This window comes from Myiozetetes cayanensis, unplaced genomic scaffold (genome assembly GCF_022539395.1).
Source record: "Myiozetetes cayanensis isolate MyiCay16 unplaced genomic scaffold, myiCay2020 scf3, whole genome shotgun sequence".
In the NCBI taxonomy this organism is placed as follows: domain Eukaryota; kingdom Metazoa; phylum Chordata; class Aves; order Passeriformes; family Tyrannidae; genus Myiozetetes; species Myiozetetes cayanensis.
The window spans coordinates 26,375,442-26,397,969 of NW_026087521.1; the positions used below are offsets into that span (position 1 = coordinate 26,375,442).

General features: G+C 40.2%; 1 protein-coding gene across 1 annotated transcript; it reads left to right on the top strand.

Moving 5' to 3' along the window:
* The first annotated feature begins 3,846 nt into the window (after positions 1 to 3,846).
* SMIM30 (small integral membrane protein 30) lies at positions 3,847 to 7,357 on the top strand. Its single transcript, XM_050324062.1, has 2 exons — positions 3,847 to 4,066; positions 4,846 to 7,357. The coding sequence occupies exon 2, from the start codon at positions 4,917 to 4,919 to the stop codon at positions 5,100 to 5,102; it is 186 nt and encodes a 61-aa protein (XP_050180019.1). The 5' UTR covers positions 3,847 to 4,066; positions 4,846 to 4,916; the 3' UTR covers positions 5,103 to 7,357.
* The last annotated feature ends 15,171 nt before the right edge of the window (positions 7,358 to 22,528 follow it).

Genomic DNA, 22,528 nt, shown 5'->3' on the forward strand with positions numbered 1-22,528 from the left:
CTGTAAAGGCTCAAGAAGTAAAAGTGAAGAATTGGGAAAGAACAATCCTTTGGAAGGGCAGTGGGGGCTTTTTTAAGTGTTTGCTGGATTTGGGAAAAGGAATGAGAGTTTCAAAAATAGTCAGACAATGAAGTTTCAAAAATAGTCAGACAATGATGAAACACAGGCCTTTATGCCTAAGTTGTTAACTGGAGGTATCAATGTGAGTGGCTTCAGCTGATGAGGAAGGATTAAGCCATACTGAAGGAGATGTAGGATGTAATTAGAGCAGTTTTGAACTGCATGTTTGGAGAAGATAGGGGTGACAGGAATAAAACAGATGAAGTGATAGTTACAAGAAGGGAATCTAATAGGTGTTTTCATGACAGGAATGATCTGTGACTACGTACATTTATTTGAGAGGAAACTTAAGGACTTAGGGAAAAAAGAAGGCAAGATGAAGTAGACACTCATGATAGGAGGGGAGAGGAGGGGATAATGAGAGAAAAAGTAAGAGAAATAACGAAGTCAACATTTGTGTGACAGCAAACTGAGAAGTAAACGTGGAAAAGGTTAATGATAGAAGTAATTGATTCTGTATTTTAACTTTTTTTTTTTCTGAAGAAGCAAATGAGGTAGTTGCAGTAGAGCCTATTTTCTCAAAGAAAGGGAAGCACACAGTGAAATCAAACTGAGGCAAGTCATGTTTTTGGTAGGAGAAAACCTGAATGAAGGTCTTTGACTGGAGAGATGAGGACATAGTGATAGTCAGCTAAAATGTCAGATTAAGTATCACCAGGGAAAAGTATCTCAAGGATGAACATGATCATGCAGAAGTGATAATCATTGACCTATAGGCAGGATCATCTGGATAACCAGAGTAAGCATTACAGCAGTGCAACTGACATCCAAAAACTGATCATAAAGTTTCTCAGATGTGCTGATTTTGGCTGGGATAGAGTTTATTTTCTTTGGAGAGGCGGGTATGGAGCTGTGTTTTCGACTTGTGCTGAACAGAGTCTTGAAAAATATAGGCATATTTTCGTTACTGCTGAGCAGTGCTTAGATAGAACCAAGGCCTTTTCTGCTTTTTGTACTGCTACACTGGTGAAGAGATAAGGGATGCATGGGAAACTGGGAGGAGAAACAGCCAGGACAGGTGACAAAAAATGATCAAAGGGATATTCCATGTATATAACTGCATTCGGTTGTCGGCCGGTCACTAGCGGTGTCCACCAGGGATCAGTGTTGGGCCCAGTCATGTTTCACACCTTTATTGATGATCTGAACGAGGGGACTGAGCCCACCATCAGCAAATTTGCAGATGACAACAAGTTAGGGGAGAATGCCAATCTGCTGGGTAGGAGGGCTCTGCAGAGGGACCTGGACAGGCTGGATAAATGGGCTGAATCCAATGGTATGATGTTTAACAAGACCAAGTGCCAGGTCCTGCACTGTGGCCACAACAACCCCATGCAGCGCTACAGGCTGGGCACAGAGTGGCTGCAGAGCAGCCAGGCAGAAAAGGACCTGAGAGTTCTAATTAACAGGAAGCTGAACACAGCCAGCAGTGTGCCCAGGCGACCAAGAAGGTCAATGGCATCCTGGCCTGTATCAGAAATAGTGTGGCCAGTAGGACCAGGGAAGTGATTCTGCCCGTGTACTCGGCACTAGTTAGGCTGCACTTTGAGTACTGTGTCCAGTTCTGGGCCCCTCAGTTTAGGAAGACCACTGAGGTGCTGGAGAGTGTCCAAAGAAGGGTAACGAGGCTGGTGAAGGGACTGGAGCACAGGCCCTATGAGGAACAGCTGAGGTAGCTAGGGGTGTTTGCAATAAACAAATGGCTCTCAAAAAACAGATGAACCAAGAAGGAGGGAAAAAAAAAACCAAACCAACCGTAAAACCCCACAAATACCCCCTTCATGATGTAGTTGATTATAACTTTTTCTAGTCCAGAAAGTGCACTTTATTTTCAATTTCCAGTCTCATGTATACCTCTTTAGCCTTGTGCTCAAAATTTACAAAGCTTTAGCTTGTCAGCTAAGGGAATTCTCTGTCTTTCCTCTGAATATTAGTTACATAATAGCTTGAGCTAAGCAATCAAAGTGGTGATAGGTCAAAAGGAAGATTTGCCTGAGGTGATGCAGGAAGTTGATGGCAAAGCTTCAAGCTGAATACACATTTCTCTGCTATTCAGACAGCACAAAAACCAATAGAACCTCCTTCACTGTTTGGATTTTGCTGGCTTTTTTCCAAAGCAGCACTGCTTCTGAAGGCAAAGCTACAAAATGCAATGGCATTGAAAGAGCTAATAAGCCAAAGAAATATCCTCAAATGGCACGGCTTTCTAGCTCTCTATGTCACTTCCACGATATTACTAATAAATTATATATCTTACAATTGGTATTTTCTACATCCTGTAAATATGCACAGTTCTTGAGATATTAAGAGGAGTGTGATACGCCCAGTCTTCCCCTTGGATTTTACACAGCTCACCTTCAAAACTCTTAGGTCAAAGAATCCACAGCTCTTTGGTACTGACATTTCTAGTTATAAAAGAAAGCCGTTGTTCAACCCCCTCGCATCTGTTTTGTGGAACTAAATGACAACTACTGAAAATTTTAGTTGGTAAGTGGTGGTGACAGTAAATACAGCACTGAAATTTACAGGGATAAATTAAACATTTTTTGACATTGCAGAACAGTGTAACATTTACTTGTCAGCAGTGCAGGATACAGTAAATAGGCCAAGCAGGGAACTAAGAGGGTCAGTACTCTGAGGCCCACTCTCTGAAGTGACAGCAGTGATTAAGATGACAGCTCCTGCACTTGAAATTGCCATTCTTCAGGTTCTTTAGGGCTTATGATTTATCTGCAATCGACTAAGGAATGGGCCAGGCATTATAAGCATTACTCTTCTCCATGCCATGACAACATTCCCCAAAATTTCAAGATTTTTCTCCTATGAATTTATCTGGCATCAGCTTCTTGAGAAAATGCCTTCAGAACTGAACATGAAGCCTCGAGTACTAAAGATCTGAAAAACTGTAAAACAGGCAAAGTTATATATATGTATGTTGAATAATCTATCTGGATCTCCACTTCTCTTTAAGCAGTTTATCAGAAACTGTTTCTGTAAAGCAAACTGTTTACAAAAGTTGGGGTTTCGCACAAGTCTAAGGAAACATTGTGAGAGCACAAGTTCTCAGTCATGAAGCACATACCTTTTCAATTGAAAAATAAAAACTGAGCTTTGACTAGAACTAGCTAATGAGACAAAACTCCCTAATATGCTATTTCTAAAAGCAGCCTTGTCCAAAGACTAAATAAGATAAAAATAGGGACGAGCTAAACTTAGATTTTAGTGGGTGCTTTAATTACCTGATAACACTTCTGGTTTTTTTACAAGGCTGCAGGCTGCTCTCCACCCTATAAAACTGCTTTAACTGCTTTCCTCAGAGTAGGACTTGGCTATGATGGCACTCGTTAGTACTGTTAAGAAGGCCTGAAATGCAACCGAGCTAAAGGTGACTTGTGCTATTTACTAAAAAAAAAAAAAAAAAAGGTGGAGAACCAGCCCAAGTCGGTGTGGGTTTTTTTTTATTTTTATAGTTTTAACTTCAATCGAGCCGCAGTGGGTGCGTGTGGCCCCCGCTCCCTCTGTTGACGTGCTCAGGGCCGAGTTTCACGGCACCACGGGCACCCTGGGGCTCCATCTGGGAGCCGCCCTCGGGAGCAGCTGCGGCCCCCGGCAGGCTCTCCCAGGAGGCGCCCGGTCTCGCAGCATTCCCGGGGCCCAGGCCGGCCTGGCGATCTCGGGGCCGCCGGCACCCTCCTCGGCTGCCCCCGAGCCGCCCACGGGAAATCCCGCGGGGGGAGCGGGACCCCCGAGCCGAGCGCGCCGGCAGCGGGAGCGGATCGGAGGCGGCCCGGCCGGGTCACGCCCGCCCCCGGCCGCGCCACCGCCCCTTCCTGTCATGGCAGCGGCCGGGCTGCGAGAGCGCGGCGAGGCGGCGCGGGCCGGCACCCTCGGCGGCTGAGCGCCCCGCGGAGCGGGGACGGGCCCAGCGCGGAGCCGGCAGTAGGAGGTGACTGCGGGGCGCCGTGCGGGCAGGGCCTGCGCGGGGGCTCCCCCGGGCAGCGGCCGCCCCGCAGCCCGCCCGCGGCGCTGGGACGGGGCGGCACGGTGGCTCCAGGGTTGGCGGGGCCCGGCCGCGGTCCGGGCCCGAGCCCGGCACTGCCCCCGCCGGCGGGGAGGGCGGAGCAGTTCGGGTGTTCGGGTGTCCCGGACACCGCGGTGAATCGACGCGGGTTTTTGTCGAGTGCACCCCGGGAACGAACCATCCCCGGGGGAAGAACTATTGCGGAGGAGGGCGTCCGGGCTGGTCCCGACGTGCGCCTCGAGGGCACCTTCCCAAGTTGTAGGAACCACGGTGGAGGTTTGTCCTGCAGTGACGGTGTGCACGGTGGCACTGCCCGGGAGGTTAAGTTCACACCCTTCCCAGTGTGCCATAGTCTGGCCGTGCGCTTGGATCCCGAGGATGCCCGGTACTAGGGGGTGTGGGTGAGTGATGTTCAGGAGCTACACAGCCCTAAACACCTGGTGGAACAGGCCCACGTAGCACAGCAGGTAAGCAGGCTCTGGTAGCTGCAGACAGGAGAGCCTATTCTGACTTGACCTCGTGGTAAGACACCAAAAGATTAGATTTCACAGCATTACATAACAAGATAAGAAACCCACTGTGGCTGTCTCATGATAGTAAGTCATTTGCTTTTGTAATTGGGAAGATAAAAACTAAATTTCCTGAGCCCCACACAAACCCAGTGGGAAGGAAATCCTACCATGTTCCCTTTGTTTTCCTTGTAGATACTGCTGAAGTACCTGCTTTCCACCACTTTCCTCGTTTAACTTCACCTTGGGTTCAGCTGGTCATCAGCATGCCTTCTATCGAGAACACCTCTAAACTCTTCCTGGTCCTCTTCTCATTGCTGCTGGTGCTACCAGTGGTTGAAGCCCTGGATGCTGGAGATACCATTGCCTTCCTTCTAGGCCTCGCTGTCAGTGTCATCGGATTCTGTGCCTGCCTCGGCTTGTATGCAAGGAAAAGGAATGGGCAACAGTGATTTCAAGAAAATGTTCAGATGAAGTCAATTTCCTAACATGGCTTGGGTGTAAGACTGAGCTTTGGTTCTAGATAACTTTCAAAAAACATGTAGATATTTCTGCAAACCTCTCTTACTGTTCAGTACAGCAGAATCAAGACTGTACACAGTAAAAGGGATTTGTAGGATCTGCCCTTATGACAGAAAGATAATTTTATATTGCTTGTCATTAAATATTGCCTCAGAGAAGGGTAAGAACTTTTTGAATGGGGAAGAAAAACAATAGAGTAAACGTTTATAAATGTATCATGTGAGGGAGGCCATCAACAAGTTCCACAATTTTTGTTTCAAGGTTTATTCAGGAGGAAGCAGCTATTAATCTTCCAGTCAAGATGACAGAGTTTTGAAAGTCCTCCTAACTAGAGAGCTGGCAAGCAGACTGCTCTAACTTATGTGCTTGTGCTCACCTTCTCTGTAATGACAGTAAACACCTAACAACTCACTTCTGCTGTCATGGGAATGAGACTTACGAGAACTAAGAAAACATTTTCTTTTCTTTTAGAATATTTTTAGGTTTTTTTTTGTTTAGAATATGCCACTCCTGTGTCCTCTGTTCCTGTTACCAAGTAAATACACTTAAAAGTGGGACCAATATTTTTATTTAACATGTATTTCACAGTAAAGTACGTGTAAGGCTATGTAAATCAGGAATTATGTGTAGTATTTCTGCATTAGGAAGTTAATTAGAATTATAACAAGACCATTGTACACATTTCTTTTACAATATAGAAAAAACTTGTTTTGTTAAAATCCTGGGTTTAGTCAGTAGGTCCATTGCTCACATGTCTTCCTCATGACAAACTTACTTTGCTAGCTAAACATTTAGCCTTCTCTGACTAGTGCATATGAGTTCCACAGAAGATAGGACCAAAACCAAAGTAAAAAATCCTGATGGAAAATGGGAGGTGTAAATAGTTGTATTCTATTCACACTCAGTCGGGTTGTATGGTATACGGTTGAAAGACTTAGTAGCATATCTAGAACCTTCTTTAAGTACCAAAGGTGAAATGGCTCAGCCAAGAATGTCTATCACAAGTCTCTCCAGCTTGTTAGGGTGTTTTACCTGTCTGCTTGAAGCAAGGAGCACAATCTCTTAGCAGCAGAATAAGGAGAATAGGAAGGTGAGCTTTCCACAGTTCACAGAATTTCCTTCTGATCTTGTGCTGTGGACGCTGCCACTCTTGCTAGAAATCTTGGCTTTTATCTTTCAGAGCTGGGGAAAAAGGTTACATGTGATGCAGAGCTATGTATTTTGATACTATTCCTCCACTTCAAGTGTCTGTTCAGCAGAGCACCAACCTAGAAGAGTTGTTGGGCAGGTCTTACGTAAGAAAGTCCTGGTTATTTCAGTCTTGCAATTTATGTCTCTCATGGTGAATGGAGGGAGGAAGTTAAAATGAAAGCCCCTAAAATTGTATGGGATTGAAACTGTAGGACTCAATCCAGTAATCCATAAGAATGTAGGTTTCTGATTTCATGTTACAAGAATAATGGTCACAGAGTTACTCTGATGAGTTGCAAGTCTTTCCAGGTTCTTGAACATTTTTTGTAGCTTTCAAAACTCTGGGACATGGTGCACAATTACTATGTACAAATGAAATTTGCAGCCCTAAGAGGAGCTTCAGACAGTAGCATCACCTTTGAAAGCTGCCTAGCTTTCATGATGGTCCAGAAATAGTAGATGATCCTGTATGTGATTATTCAACTCTGTGGGTGCAAGCACATGTCAAAGTGTCATCTTTGATGTTCCAGCTTGGGTAAACCATTACACTTAAAAAACCCCAAACCTCAAACCACAAAATCACCACTCAATTCACTTCAATTTCCCAAAATTACATAATTTTGCCAATTTTTTTGCTATGTCATATATTGCTCTTTCAATAGAATAAATTTTATCACAAGCAGCTTTTCACAGACTCCTTTATCTACACTTTGGAAAAGATCCCTGGCAACTGGGCAAGAGTTTCACTTCAGGAAAACAAAATTTTAGCAGAGTAATTATCTTCAAACAATAGGGATATGAGGAACACTGTTCTTTGCCTGAAGCTGAATGTACTTTATTGAAAGGTGTTTGCACAGCATAATGGCTTTTGTTTCCTGGGTTCTGAAAGAAGCTTTATTGTTAAAGACTTCCATTTTTTGATGTCTAGAGTGTAAAATCACATACCCCTGTTTTTCTTCTGTCTTAATAAACTTTCACCTATGATTTATCATCAGCTTGATGAAGTAGTTCTTATGAAAAGAAAAATCACGATGACAAAAACTACTAAAACAGTTTAAATTCATTCTGTTATTATTTTCTTATCTACTTTTTCTTAAAGTTAGAAAACTTTACAAACTAATGTGGCATAAGTTATGTTTTCAGTTGAACTTTTGTACAGTGAGCATACTTCTGTTGATCCTACTCCTTGTTTATCCCATTACAATATCAGCTACTTTAAAGCACTTAAAGGGGAGTGGTCCCCTTTGACGCTGTCAGCTTGCAGTTGCAAAGAATCCTGTTTCTCTGGTACAAGGGAAGCTTGAAGGATTATTTATTTTTCCTTTTCGCTATGAATTTTTAACATATCTATTATGTAGTTACCTTTATACCAGAAAAGCCATTTATGTCAGTTTTCTACTGGAGACCCAAGAATATATGGGACCATTTTCTGCTTTTTTCTTTTAAAGAAATACTGTGTTCTAGTGCTTTAGTTATTTCAGTTATATATTTTTTTAGACTTTAAAGCAGCTTGTTTTATCCTAGCTTTTTGACAATAGGATTCTAGTTCTTCCAGGATTTCAGCTAGTGCACAAAGCAGTTCACTTTTTGCACTAAACTAATAACATTAGAAGCTGTTTTCACAGCAGAAAGTAGAAACCACCTCACAATGTTCACTGCCTAACAAATACAATCTACCCTTTAATTAGTGGAAGAAAGCTGCGGGTCAGGAAGGAACAGCTTTTGACTGCTATGGCTTCCATATGTTTTAACAGTAGCATAGCTAAAACCCAGCCATCTTAGAACATTTAACAGTCAGTGCACAGTCCCTTTGCAAATGGACAGAAGTCCTCAGCTTCTCAGGACACACCTTCAAGTGCTGCACACCAGCTAGGTCTTACCATTCTGCTGAGTACAGCAATACCTGGGGCTGGAATACACATGCGTTACAGAGTTCCTAATGCACTGGCTTCTCTGGGTGTATGAACACTGCTGTGAACGCTCTCTCCTACTCAGATAAATGCTGCTGCTGGTGGTGATGCTGCTTTATTGCTATTGTGAAACATGGAAATTCTATGACATCTTCTATCTGACCTTTATAAATTTACAGGTATTAATATTTGCATCCCAATTATATCCTTGGCACAAGTGGAAGGAGAATCATTGGCTTGTGATGGTGTCAAGGGAAGCAGGTGGTGTCTCCAGGATGCTCAATGAGTTTTCTGGAGCATGCTGTGCTTGTGGTTCTCAGCTAGCATGCCCTTCCATGGGAGCTTTCTCTGGATAGCCCAGAGACTCTTGTGCATTGACTAGACATGCAGTCTGAAGCCCTGATTCCTCTTTTAATAAAGCTACTTACATAAGTTTTGTGAGATAAATAAGTTTTGTGAAATAAAACATGGCCAAATGGATGAACTATAATAGGTCTGTTACCATGATAAATGCTCTATTATTATACTACAGAAGTAACCTTACCGTTCATTTTTACATCTGGTGAGAGGTTTTCCAGATCTAAACTGGTGTAGTGATGCGATTGTTAAGAGTGGTGGAAAAGAGGGCCTGGATCTGGTCGTCCTACTGGTTTACACTTGAACCAATTGTTGGTAAATTACCTGAATTCAACAAAAAGTGTGGGTTGTTCACCAGATGAGAAAAGTAAGACTACTAATTCAGAACCAAATGCAGCAAAACATATTGGGCAAAATTGGATGTGACTGAAGATGCACAGGACCCAAACCACTTAATTTCTGCTGAAATCAATCTTCAGAAATTTGAAGTGACAAGTTTTTAATACATTAGACACTGAATACACTGCTAAGTGTTCAGTTGTAAAGAATGTAACCAGTTTTTAAATGATGAAGATTTTAAGTTCACATGAATACAGAGTAACACCAAGTCTTGTATTATCAATATTTGGAAAGCAAGTTTCCCAGCAAGCAAGCTGGAGGTTACATATCTAGTATAACATAAAAGTACATCTTCTTTGAAATAAAATTAAAAGAACAATAAAATGATATGGACATTCAAAACATTTCCAGACATTGTACTGGTCTCCTTAGCTCAGTTTCTCTGTAATGAAATTTCAAAATGCGTGGAAAGCTCTGTCACATTAAGGTGAAGGCACACTAGACAGTCAGCAGAGCCTTTTGTTTCTGGATCATTCATCTGATCAGATCAAAACAGAGATTTTCGTGAGAAAACCAAAACAAAATGTCCCTTATTCTGCTTAACAAAGAGATGTGTATAATTATAGAATCATAGGATGTTAAGGGGTTGGAATGGACCTTAAAGATCATCTAGTCCCAACCCTGCCATGATCAGGGGCATCTCCCACTAGACCACATTGCTCAAGGCCTTATTCAACCTGGCTTTGGACACTGCCAGGGTTGGGGCAGCTACAACCTCCCTGGGCAACCTATGCCAGTATTTAACTGTCCCCACTGTGCAAAACCTCTTCCTAATATCTAACCTAAATTTCCTCTCTTTCAATTTGTTATTTCTTGTCCTATCACTACAGTTCCTGAGGAAGAGTCCCTCTCTAGCTTCCCTGTAGGCCCTCTTCAGATACTGGAAGGTTGCTATGAGGTCTCCATGTAGCCTGCTGCAGGCTGAACAGCTCCAACTTCATCGGCCTGTTTTTGCACAGGAGGTGAGCCAGTCCTCTTAGCAACTTTGTGGCCCTTCTCTGGACTTGCTCCAACAATGCCGTGTCCTTATGCTGGGCACACCAGAACCATACACAGCACTACAGGTGGGGTCTCACAACAGCAGAGTAGAGGGCAAGAATCACCCCCTCTGACCTGCTGGCCATGCTCCTTTTGATGCAGCCCAGGAGACATTTGGCTTTCTGGGCTGTGAGTGCACACTGCCAGCTCATGTTGAGTTTTTCATTAACCATCACCCCCAAGTCTTTCTCCTCAGGGCTGCTCTCAATCACCTCTCTGCCCAACCTGTAGGTGTGTCTGGGATTGCCACAACCCAGGTGTAGGATCTTGCACTTCGCTTTGTTGAACTTCATGAGGTTGTTCATTGAGACTACTTCTCCATCCTGTCGAGGTTCCTCTGGATGGCATCCCTTCCCTCTTGTGTGTCATCTTCACCAGCTTAGAGACATCAGCATATTTGCTGAGGGTGTACTACACAGTGTAAGTGAAGGCCTGAAAGCAGAGTGCCCTCCATCAGACCTAGGAGTTGCAAACATTAGAGACGGGGAAGAGAGAATTTTGTCCCTAAGCACACTATTGTAGAAAATTAGAGCTTGTTGCTGGATTGGGTTAAAGTTTGTGTTCTTCAGCCTTCCTATATTGTCTGTGTTCCTCCTCACTAATTGTTGCCTTGGAAATTTCAACTGGAACCAACAGTACCAGCAGTTTTCTCAGCTGCCATTCATTCAAGGCACTAAAATTTTGCATACATTTTCATACTGCTACTCTCCACTTGGCAAATATGAAAGCATGGAAGTTACCTTCTTTTCCTGAATGGAGTTAAAATACTGCAGAGCAACACAGTCCTGTAAAACTTAAAAGACAAAGGTCTGTCTTTTTCTTCTGTTTCTCTCTTCTTCTGTTTGTGCAGCATTTTGCACCCACTGCAATGATGCTAATAATAAATAGTAGAACTGCATGTCCCTCCTCTACCTTTTCACAGAAAAGCAACAGTCCTAAAACATGAGCACTTTCAATCTTGGGAGAATTGAAGTGAAGAAAATTGTCACTTTTATGAAAATATGTTCGCTTTCCATTTCGTGAGTTACCTGTGAAATGAGAATGTCTTTAATTCTAGAACTGTTCAAGGACATTTTCTGCCAACCTCTTTCTGAACTGATACGGCTATGGAAATCACATGTTCAATACCTGTACTTAGTTCTCAGAATTTAACCTAACATGATTCATAAGTCCCATGGTAGCAATTTTAAATTTTATTTGAATCTATTCAAATGACCTGGAGAATCTGCTGAAGCCATGTTGACTCATTTTTCCTCAAAAGCATATATTTATTTCAGTGTCTGCATGAATAGCAAGGAAAAATTAGGTCCCTTTTAAAATTTAATCTTTTCAGAAAGGCCGTTTGTGGTCAACTTCCAAAATTCTATCTGATAATTGCAGACAGTATATCATCTATAAAGTGGTCTATATCTACTAAACAAAAAAAAAGTCCTTTTTCATAAAAAGTAATATTGCAATGGGCCCTACCTAAGTAACTTTTCATCTCTTCATAAAGATTAAAGATGTTGATTGTATATCTGGAGCTGTTGCCAATAAGGAACCAGTATTCAGCAATAAATGTCACAGAGCCATGTTTTTCATTCTATTGTATTTGCAAAAAGAAAACATAAATCCCCAAAAATATTTTACATTAAAAATAGGCCAAAAGTGCTTTTCCAAGAACAAGTCAATGTTATCTAATAATAAATACAGCCTTGGGGAGAATCTCAATGAAGTCAGCTCAAAAAAATTTATTGTTCTAAACTGAAATCAAACTCTCCTGAAGGGATGACCAAACCGTATTTTTGAATTGCACATAACTTTGCCAGAACCATCTGCCATGCCAGGGTTATGGCAGAAGGCTGTCCTGATGCATGGAATGCTGGCTAACCTCAAATCCTACCTGGGAAGTGACAGACAGCTGTGTCTCCCTGGGTGCCAAATGCACACCCAGGCCACTGCTACCCTCTCACTCCATGGAGTCATCTCCTGCTGTGACAAAAGCCAGATAGGTGATGAGCTATTTGATCAGACATTCAGGAATAGCTGTGTGGCTTATGCATTTTTAACATTCTTACATGCCAAATTTCACATTTCAGAATTTAGTTTTGTTGGTACACTTTATTTTTAAATACTCTGTATACAATATTTTAAAATATGGTATCTGTGTGGGTTGGGATTAGTGCATCCTGGAGAAGTAGAAAAGCAGAGGACACTGTCAGCTGAAAGGATATTTCCAAACTGTCCTTCCACAAAAGGGGAAAAAGAAATCATCTTTAGGAAGAGACTGAGCCAAGAAATGTACAAGGTGACTTCCAGAGGTCCTTTATAACCTAATTTATTGTATGATTCTATGAAGTCCTAGTTGTAAATGGGATGCATAAACAGAAGCTCAATTCACTTGTATCTTTATGGCAAACAAGGATATATTTGTGGTGAACAAATCTAATCACAGTGTGAGCCCATAGGGAACCTGACTGCAAAAGCTGTGAGGCTGTTCAGTCATCATGTAAGACCACAGGGAAACCAGATGTACCAGGATTCTCCCACTGCGTCTAGTGAAACTCAATCCCTGAGGCATTAAAAGGTTATGGAAAAAAGGGAGCAAATATAGCACATGTTCAGTAATCCTCTTTTCAGAGTGGGATTTTTAAACATGGGTTTATGGGGCTAGTACAGTAGTCCACATGGAATACATGTGCTTCAGTGCAAAGCCCCAAATGCGAATTATGTCAACTCCTGCCCAAGTCAATGTTTTGAAAATATTAAGATTTGAGAGCCAGAATAAAAAACTTTGTTGCACATGGAGTTCCCATTGGCATCAGTGGTAATTTAGGACAAGGTCAAAGACAAAATACAGGTTTGGTTGCAGTAGTTATATTGATAGGATGGAGGGGTCCCTGTCATTCGACCAGAAGTGCATCTTGCAGCCACATTAGACTCCATCCCCATCTTTTTCCTTAGAAAAATATTAACTGAATTATTTATTGTGATAACTGAATGCAAAATTTTCATCTGGTTAAAAAACTGCCTGAAGTTGCTGAAATCAGTGCAGTCATCCTGATTTAAATTAATTTTGAACAGAAAACACAAGAGGCTTCATTCTGACCTTGCACCAGCCCTTATAATTCTGTGTAATGCAGTAGAATTATTCTTGATTTCCATTTATGTGAAAATCTAAATTGGTTCTTAAAATAGATTCTGTCTTTTCTTTTCTCTCGGTCTGCTACCAGTAAATTGTTTGACCTACATCTTAATAAATATTAGAAAAAATTATTCTCCCCACTCTTATTCCACAAATACACATCAGCATCAGAACTAATGTATTCAACTTAGACTCCATTGCTTCCCCCACCCCCAACCCCAAGATTTATAATCTGAGGCAAAGAGAAATCTACCAGACAGCCCACTCTCAAGGACACTCTGCTAATATAAAGTGCCTTCTCAGACACTTTTAATGCATGTGTGCTGTACACATTTGATGTACATCTACTTACCTTTCTGTCTTGCTGTTCTTATTTCTTTAGTAAAAAGAGCAATCTGTTTTGTGCCTGTGTCAAACTGTTCCTCAAGAACTCCCCTCACCTAGTCTACATGTAGATCTGTGTATTAAGTGAAAAGTTCATAAATTTTCTTTTCTTGTCCAGAAGTAACACTGAAATCCCACTAAAAAGGATTACATGTTCTCAATTTCAGAAGGGCCAGCAAGGAAATTATTATAGCTGTAGATAGAAATGTAAGGCACTAGAAATCTGAACTTTTATGAGTTTTGCCGGAGGTTTCTCTGCTTAACTCCCAATACATTTAATCAGAATTAAGAATTAAAATCCCTTTCACTTCCAAAGGAATACTGACCTTCCAATAGTGAATGTAGATCATGCAATCACTTTGTGCACACTACCAAAATAATCTATAATTGACTGTACATAACAGTTGTCAGACTACTGCCTTAATATATTATAAGGTCAACTGTCGTAACTCAAAACAATGAAAATTACCTGATTTGGTGTTAAATACAGGCCATCTGAAGTAAATGTCATAGAAACAGGGCAAAGAGGCTCTGACAGACATACCTTAAACACACTCTCTTTCATGCAATAGTAGCTGAGGAATTTGCTCCTTAAGAGTTCCATGCCCTCTTACAGCACTGGGTTTTTGATTTTTTTCATGATGAAAACCCACTTTCCCTTTGTCTTGTGCTTCAAAAGCTGCACTGTGGTTTCACAAAAAATAAAAACTAAGGAAATAAACTTCATGAGTGAAAGACTGTGATTTTCATTTTTTGAAAGAGTTGATGCCTGCCACCTGCTTACAGTAACTATTTCTGGTCTTATTACAAAGGTTGAGAAATGTGTAGCTTTTATGGAACTGGTACATTTGTAAAGAGTTTTATAAGTACATATGTTTCTCTAAATTTTCCACAAAAAATAATAGAAACCCCCACTGGTTCCAAAAATTCCTTCTAGGATGCTCGTACTGAACAGACCAAAACAAATCTTTCACCATCCCCTGGTAGAGAGACTTCATAAATCCTTTCTTAAAACTGGTATATAATGCAGTTTTATTCGCATTACAGCATACCTAAGCCTTAAATCATAATGCTGAGCCAAAGACTATTAGACTTGTATCTCTTTCTTCATTTCAGCACTTGGAAGTCTAATGTTAAAATCTCAACATATTCTTAGTACCAGTAATTATTCATCCTATTATTATTATTGTATTTTTCAAATTCAAAAACCAGGCATGATTAAACATGTAGGGTTTTTTTCCTAAAAAGAAGCAATTAGCTTTATTTTCTTTTTTGAAAGGTATCCTACTGTCTCTGTTAACTAGAAGCCATACTTGAATATCCATACTCTCAGCTTACAGATTTTTAAGGAAAGGTAAAAGAGTTTAAAGGCTGAAAACCTACTTCACCTTAAAATACTTTTGGTTTCAGTAGGTTCATAATTGTACTTCAAGACTGGCAAGTGAAGCAGAAGTTTGAAAGTTTCATAATTAAGACCTTTACTTTTGCTCTCTCCAACTTCTCTCTGTATCCACTGAAGGCTATCCCAGCTCCATTTATTATCTAACTAGGTTTGTCTAAATTGGTCAAAAGTGAATTTGAATCTAGCCTTGCAATTCCATTAATTCTGTGTTCTCAATTACCTCTGTCTGGCTGTGACACCAGAAAATAACTTCTTACATTACTGCACCAAGTTTTTTCTTCTGATTTCTTCTGTCTTACTCCATAATGGCTATTAAAGTATCTTCTCTTTTTTAACTTTTACTTTTCTTTCAGCATCACCAAGTTTTCCCAAGATGTGATCCATGTTTTTGTAACTAAGCCACTTGGGCAAGTAAATCATTCTGAGCCATTGCCAGCTCTTCTTGTCTGAAGGTCTTCCATTTTATTTCAAGTTGTCAGAATTTCATTATGTTCATTATGGTTGGTCTTGTGACAATGTCCTTGGAAAACTCAATGCGATAAAAACATTAGAAAAAAAGAAACAAATGCTCTATTTTCAATATAGTGTGCAGGTTGAAACAGGTATATCTTGAGGACCCATGATATCAAAGAGAATTCATAAGTTTTACATAAATTCCTCAAATTGCCACAGTTTTGTTATGCATGCATATTTATGAAGAGATATTGTACATAATATAGAGATACAGTATATCAACTAAAAGTTCAGTTAGCTTTTGAAGTGTTACATTAATACCAAATTTACAATGTAGCATAGAATTACAGAACAGGTATGTTTTACTTGGCTACTGCTGGTACTGTACTGTGAGGAGTGGTGTTGAATCATTAAAGGAGGGCTTTTTTGTCCAATTACATATCTCAGATTAGGTAAAACAGATTACTGTTATTTCAATCTCTTACTTGTACATTTTGATTTAATAATGGAGAATAAGCTCAGTGAGGCTTAATGAAATTATATAGTATGAACAGTAAAAGCTTAAGATAGTTTTGTGGTTGAAATATCTAAACCATGAGTTGAACAGAATTTAGGATGTAAACCCTCCAAACAAGGACCCAGAAATCCCTCAGTGCAGCAACAGCAAGACTTACCAGTGCTCACTTTTCAATTGACATTTACACTTTAGACCTGAGGTTGCAAGCTTTCCATTCGTGTGCAGAACTGCCGAAGAGTGTGAAGTGCAGAATCTCTGTGATGCAGATGTGAGACAGAACATAACCTAAATATCTCACTCCCAGCAGTGTCCTTACAAGAGTCTGATCTGAGTGGTGTTCGGGTAAGGTATATCAGCAGCAGTGCTGAGCACAGTGAATGTACAAGTGCTGTAGGAAGTCCAGCTTTTCCACATTCACCTGGGAGTTACATCACACAGAAAAGAAGATCTGGAACTGAAGCCCAGTCTTCCACCTCCAAAAAAAGTTGCCTGGAGTACTAGGCAATACAATCCTGGAAAGCATGGTCTCCTGTTTATCTTGGACCGTCTATACATAAAAATGCAAGAGCAATGACAGAGGGAGGGTGGGATGTGGGCAGGAGAGAAGGACTTCTGTGTCTGCTACTTAGGAAACCTGCCTCTTATGGCAAGATTTAGGTCCTGGTCCCTCCTTCATGGCCTGACATTATGTAGTTGATCAGAAAACAAAGCAAAATCAGCACTCAACAATCTAGGTATCTGGGCCCAGACCCCGTATGTTTCTCCTGCCAGCAGACTGTGTTATCTAGTACAGTGAAACACCTTGTTTCTGCTCAATTTTTCACCCTTTTCTTTAAATACCACACTCAAACATTGTCTGACTATATGCAAATATTAGTTCAATCAAGCAAAAGGTACTGCCATTTTTTAACATTAGGTTTGACTAGTTTTGTAGGTGACATTTCAAATAAAACATCCATTCTTTCATACCTCTATGAAACAGGCAATGCAGTAATAAATTTATATTTATAGTTTTACAGTTGCATCAGAGCTGCATTCATGCAGTTCCTCCTACTGTGCCCTCACAGTACTGTTCTGATAGTATCTGCAGAATTCAAACTGTTGTTTCTTAAAACAACAGTTTACTGGGAGAGAAACTGTTCTCTGCATCCTTGCAAGTATAAAAGTTAAAATTATTTCTCCTTGTTCTGCATATAAATGAGAACATTTCATGTTTAATATCCAACAAACTGACAAAATGGAACTATGGCATGAGGTTCTAGGTATCAAATTAGTTGCAGTGAACAGAGAACAGCTACACTGACACACAAATATCCAAGACTATTTTCATTTTCTAGATCATAAGACCTGAAGCTCTCTAGTAGAACATACATTCATGGTGGCTGCTTGCAAAACCAGTGTTCACCCTTTGTCTCAGACAATTGTAGATTTGACTCTCCATTGTCTCAATCTTATGCATTCAAAAGCATTCATCAGTATACCTTTCAAAACAATTCATATTTTCTTTACAGAGCTTTAAATCAATTCAGAGTCATTGCACTGTAGTATATAAAACATATATATACATATATACATATAAATTCATATAGATATAAAATAGATACACTGTATGTATTAAACTAAAATAAAATTTGAACAGTAAATCCATAGGAAGGCTAATGCCTAGATGTGAACTGGTCATATCAGCAAAAAATAAGTATTTCTTACATTGACACTATTAATTTTTGTCCCTAAGCACAGCCTAAAAGTTCTTTGAAAGCTGTCAGTGACAGTTATACTATTTTATCCTATTATTTTTAAATCCCCCTCAGAATATTACTAGAAATTGAAAATTCTATTGCCAGACTCTCTAATCCTACAACATACTGTCCATTCCATGTTTCACCTCTAACCTAAACCTTAAATATTGCAGAAAATGGAAGTATTTATGTATGTCAGCTCTACAGAAGTGATTGATTTGATATATATCCCTATGTACTAATAACAGTCATGCAAATAGTTCTATGAGAACAGGAAGAAATGGAGTAGTAACTGCAGCAGAGGCAAGGAGGAGCTCAGCAGTGTGGCTGTTGATTGGTTTGATATGAACTGGTCAGTAGTGTGTAGCCTGCCAGCATGGTCTTTGCTGCTTGCCATTCTGCTGTGGATACAGAAACCATGGTGCCATATCCAGTGTCCTGTTCATCTCCACAGCTGAGCTCAGCCAAGCCCGGTCACAAAGAGTTCAGATTGGGAAGAGATCAAGACTCCAGGCCATGACCAGTTTTGACCAGCAGATGAATCACTGTATACTGAAGCCTCAGTTACAGACTAAGGTCCTTAGGGAGTGGTGGCCATCCTGAAAGTGGTGGCCAGTCAAGGAAAAAAGGCAAACTTTAGGACAAGCAGCCAACACCTATATTCACAAAATATATTGGAACCTCACTTGCCTCTGAGACTTCTCCTCTCACATATCAGACGTCACTAAAGTCAGCCTCTAGGTTTCAAAGGCAGTGAAGGGAAGGAAATGTGCATAAATTCACTTAGGCATTATACAGCATCATGGCAGAAAGTATACAAAAAATAACGAACCATTATCACTCCTTTCATTAGACCCCAACCACATACTAATGACCTCTAATGAGCCAACAGCACTAAAAGAGCAATACCTGCCAGCCCAGCAGTCCCCTCAGCCTGACAGAGAAGCATTCTGCACACATCCATACATACTGTGGAAGACTATGAAAACTATGAAAGAGCCTGGGATAGAGTAGGTTGACATGACTGATAAACTTATGTGCATCTCACATGAGGCTGTCTATGCTTAATATTGGATGCATAAAAACACCAGATGCAGCTCAGCTGGAAGAAGTCATCCTTCCCCTGCCTCTCAAGCCTTTTCAGGTTTCTCTCTCAAGGCAAGCATTCTGTATTGTAATGTCAGTAACCTCATTCATTTTGTTCCATGGTGTTCCACTGGCGCCTGTAACAGTGATAGGAAAAAAGTGTTCCTGAATGCTGTGATTGGCACTGTTAATGACCATGACACTGCAGAGCTGCTGTGTGCTTCAGCAGGGTTAGCTGATTTCAAGACTTGAATTTCCATTTAGCAACGTAAACCACGAGCATTGCATAGTCTGTGAGAAAGCATTTTATTGAAAAATCAAGTGTTAAAGTAGCATAGACAAAAGGACTATAAAACATAGTATCTGAGAAGGGGTGAGGTGGACAAACAACACAAAGCAAACACTTCATTTAAAAAGGAAAATCTACAAGCTCTCTAAAGCTTCTAAAATCACAGTAACAGATCCCACACTGCAGTAACTTAACAGAGCTTTCTATCTTAGTGGTCCTGAGGTGCTGATTTGCACCGGCTGGAAATCTTGCGTAGGAGAGCTCCCCTTCTATCCAAACGTGATTGATACCGTGTCAGAAGGTAAGACATGAGAACAACAGTCAACCAAAGAGGCCAAGACTGCTTAGCTATGCATCAGAACCAGAAAGTCATTAGCATGGCCCTGAGTCAGCACTTCCAATTCAACTTTGAAACTCTGAAAGACTTTCTACCTGTTTTTCACCAGATTGCTTTCATATTATTGATTAGATAAGCCTCATGCAAAAATCATGCCCTTCAGCCATGGTAATTTAGTCATCAACTCCTAACTGTGTTCAGCATCGCTCCTTTCAACTATTTTGGTTGCTGAATTGTAACACAGTGATTTATTCACATTACTGTATGCTGCAAAGAAAAAGAAATCAGCAAATGAAATGTATTTAAAGTATCTGAAAGACATATCGTAATGTAGTTTATACTAAAAATGTACAATGAATTTGATTAATTAAACTGCAGATAAAAATACATTAAATAAATGAATCACTACCTCTGTAAGATTATTCCCTGTATCTATGCATATGCGTAAACAAGTCCCATCTACAAGATTTGTAAGGAATGGTATTTTATTTTTTGTAATGGAGAAAGCAGAAAGTATTTTGTTTTCTGCTCCACATTCAATTACGAAAGCACCAGCAGGTTTTCTGGCATATAAAAAGGAGTGGACAAACTGGATATAGCAGGAACTTCAGTAAGCTTGGTTCACATTCTCTTGATGTTCTGGAAAAAGGTTCCTTCTCCCCAGGCATGCAGGCAGTAACAGCAAGCATCCTTCTGAGGTCAGTAGTTCAAGATCTCTTGATTCAGGATCTCTTGATCTCACCTCACTGTTATTGAGGTGTTTCTACAGTGCTGCCCATATTAACTAAAAACTAGAATAAGAATTTCAATACTTCCCACTAACAGCACTGCAAGTTCAGAATAATTCACATTAAAAGATTTGTTATACAGGCATACAAGATAGTGCGTACCCTCTGCCCTTAAAAAAACAAAAACAAAACCAAAAACAAAAACAAAAAAAAACCAACAACAAAACAACCCAAAACTTGAGCCAAACAACTTAAAGATTATATTTTGAATATTATATTATTTATAAATACGATTTATATTGAGATCCAAGATTAGAGAAATATTAGAGAAATATTCTCAACTATTCCCAACCATTCAAAATGACTATCTCAACAAATGTATCTACTTTGAACTACTTCTTCAGATAGTATTAAGTTCCTTGCTTTTTTCCTTCTGTGGAGCTCAGTCACCAATTTGCATCTCTATAGATGTGACTGGCTCTATCTCTTTAAGTTTCTTGTTATCACTGCTCCTTGGCTGTGAAAGCAAGCACTTTGGTAATTTTTCAGTACAGGACAACATATATATGGTGCACAAACAACAGAGACCACACAGGGACCTCTGACTCTAACACTCTCTTTTTTCTTTTTCCCTCTAAATTATGTATGTAAACCCACAAATTGTGAAGTCCAACAATTTAAAAATGTATCTTATCTTTTTGCAGGCACAAGTAATTAGCAGTGCAATTTAACATTGGTAATTACTCATGGCTACAGTTAATTTCATTTGCATTTCTAACTACCTGATATGCAAGTGAAGTCAAGTAATTACATGTCCACACTACCTAAATTGCACAACAGTTTAACACTGTATCTACAAAGCATAGATGCAAAACGTGTCCAGTCTTTCAAATGTAGTCCTAATGAACAGACTGGGAAAAGGTGTTTAGAAGCCTGAGGATACAGGAAAATATCTAAAGGGATTTTCAGAAGCATATTGGTGCCTCACTCCCATTAGAGTAACACAGAGCAGAAGTTTTCCTCTGAAGGCAAAAGCCTTTTTCATATGCTCAGCAGATAAGCACATGCGTATTTTTACTTAAACCTTAATTTACCCCTGTGTAAATATGCAATATAAATCTACTTTTAAGAACAAAAATTATCAAAAGGCAATTGTGAAATTTTTTTTAAATACCGAATTATGTTTTTGAGAAATATTTATAAAACATCTGAGGATCTGGCTGAATACTAACTTTTAAAAAATACAATTATTATCTATAAGAATTGTTATAGTCACATGAACATAATTTTGTTATAGGTGAAAACATGCATCAGTGAGCGGAGACGACTAGAGAGACTTTCAGTGTGGAGTGAAATTTATGTCTGTGCTGAGAGCCAACCTAGGAGGCAGACACTGCCAACAAATGTCTTTCCTCTGAAAACACTTTACCAAGGACAGGAAACAAATATATTGCAGGTGAAATTCTCTCTTGTGCAGAGGTCCTACACAGGTCTCCATGTTATACAAGTCCTACTTAAATACTACTCCAAAGCTGCACAAATCTACTGCACAGGCAAGAAACTTCCCTTGGAAGAATTCCTTGGGCCCTTTGAAAAGGATGTACTTCGACAGCATCAATCATAGTCTCTTAAACAATAAATCTTGTGCTGCCCTCTGCACAGGAGTGGGCACACCTTGCAGATTATCTCTCCTGTTTTGCAGAAATGTTGGAAAATCCTACAACGCTTCAGGGTTTGTATTATGCAGACTGGGTTGACACTGCATATATACAAACTTCAAGACAGCATGTAAACACATTAGTTACTGAAATGGTCAAGACAGAAGGGACAGGAGTACTTTACATTTAGGTATTCACAACTTCTGGCTCCATGTTGAAATCCTCATTCCACTGAAATAGTTGAGAGATGTTCCCGACCTTGGTGAGGCCAATATCTCATCCCATCTTTTTAACTGACAGTTAGTTGTCATCACTAGCCTGTCTTCTAGCCCTATCTCTACGTCAGACTCTATTAGTGAAATTTCTCTGTGTCAGACTTCTCAGAAACCTCTCCCATTCTGAGGAAAAAGTTCAAAACAATTAAAATCACCCTGCATCCTCACCTGGATCACAACCGTGGTATAGGATTTCAGGGTACATCCTCAAAAGGAATCAGGTGGCAAGTACCCCAAATGCTACTTACACACCAACAAAATTCCTCTGTATTCTACTGTCCCCCACCCCAGTGCCCAAATTCCTGACTCCTCGGCCACATGCACATAAGCATCACTACCACCTCATGGGAGTGAGCTGCCCAGATCTGCAGATGATGCCAAAGACTGAGAATATCAAAGTAGGGGTCTCCAATATGACGATCTTGATCTGTGAATGGATCTAGTGCATCCAATTCACTAAACACAGCTC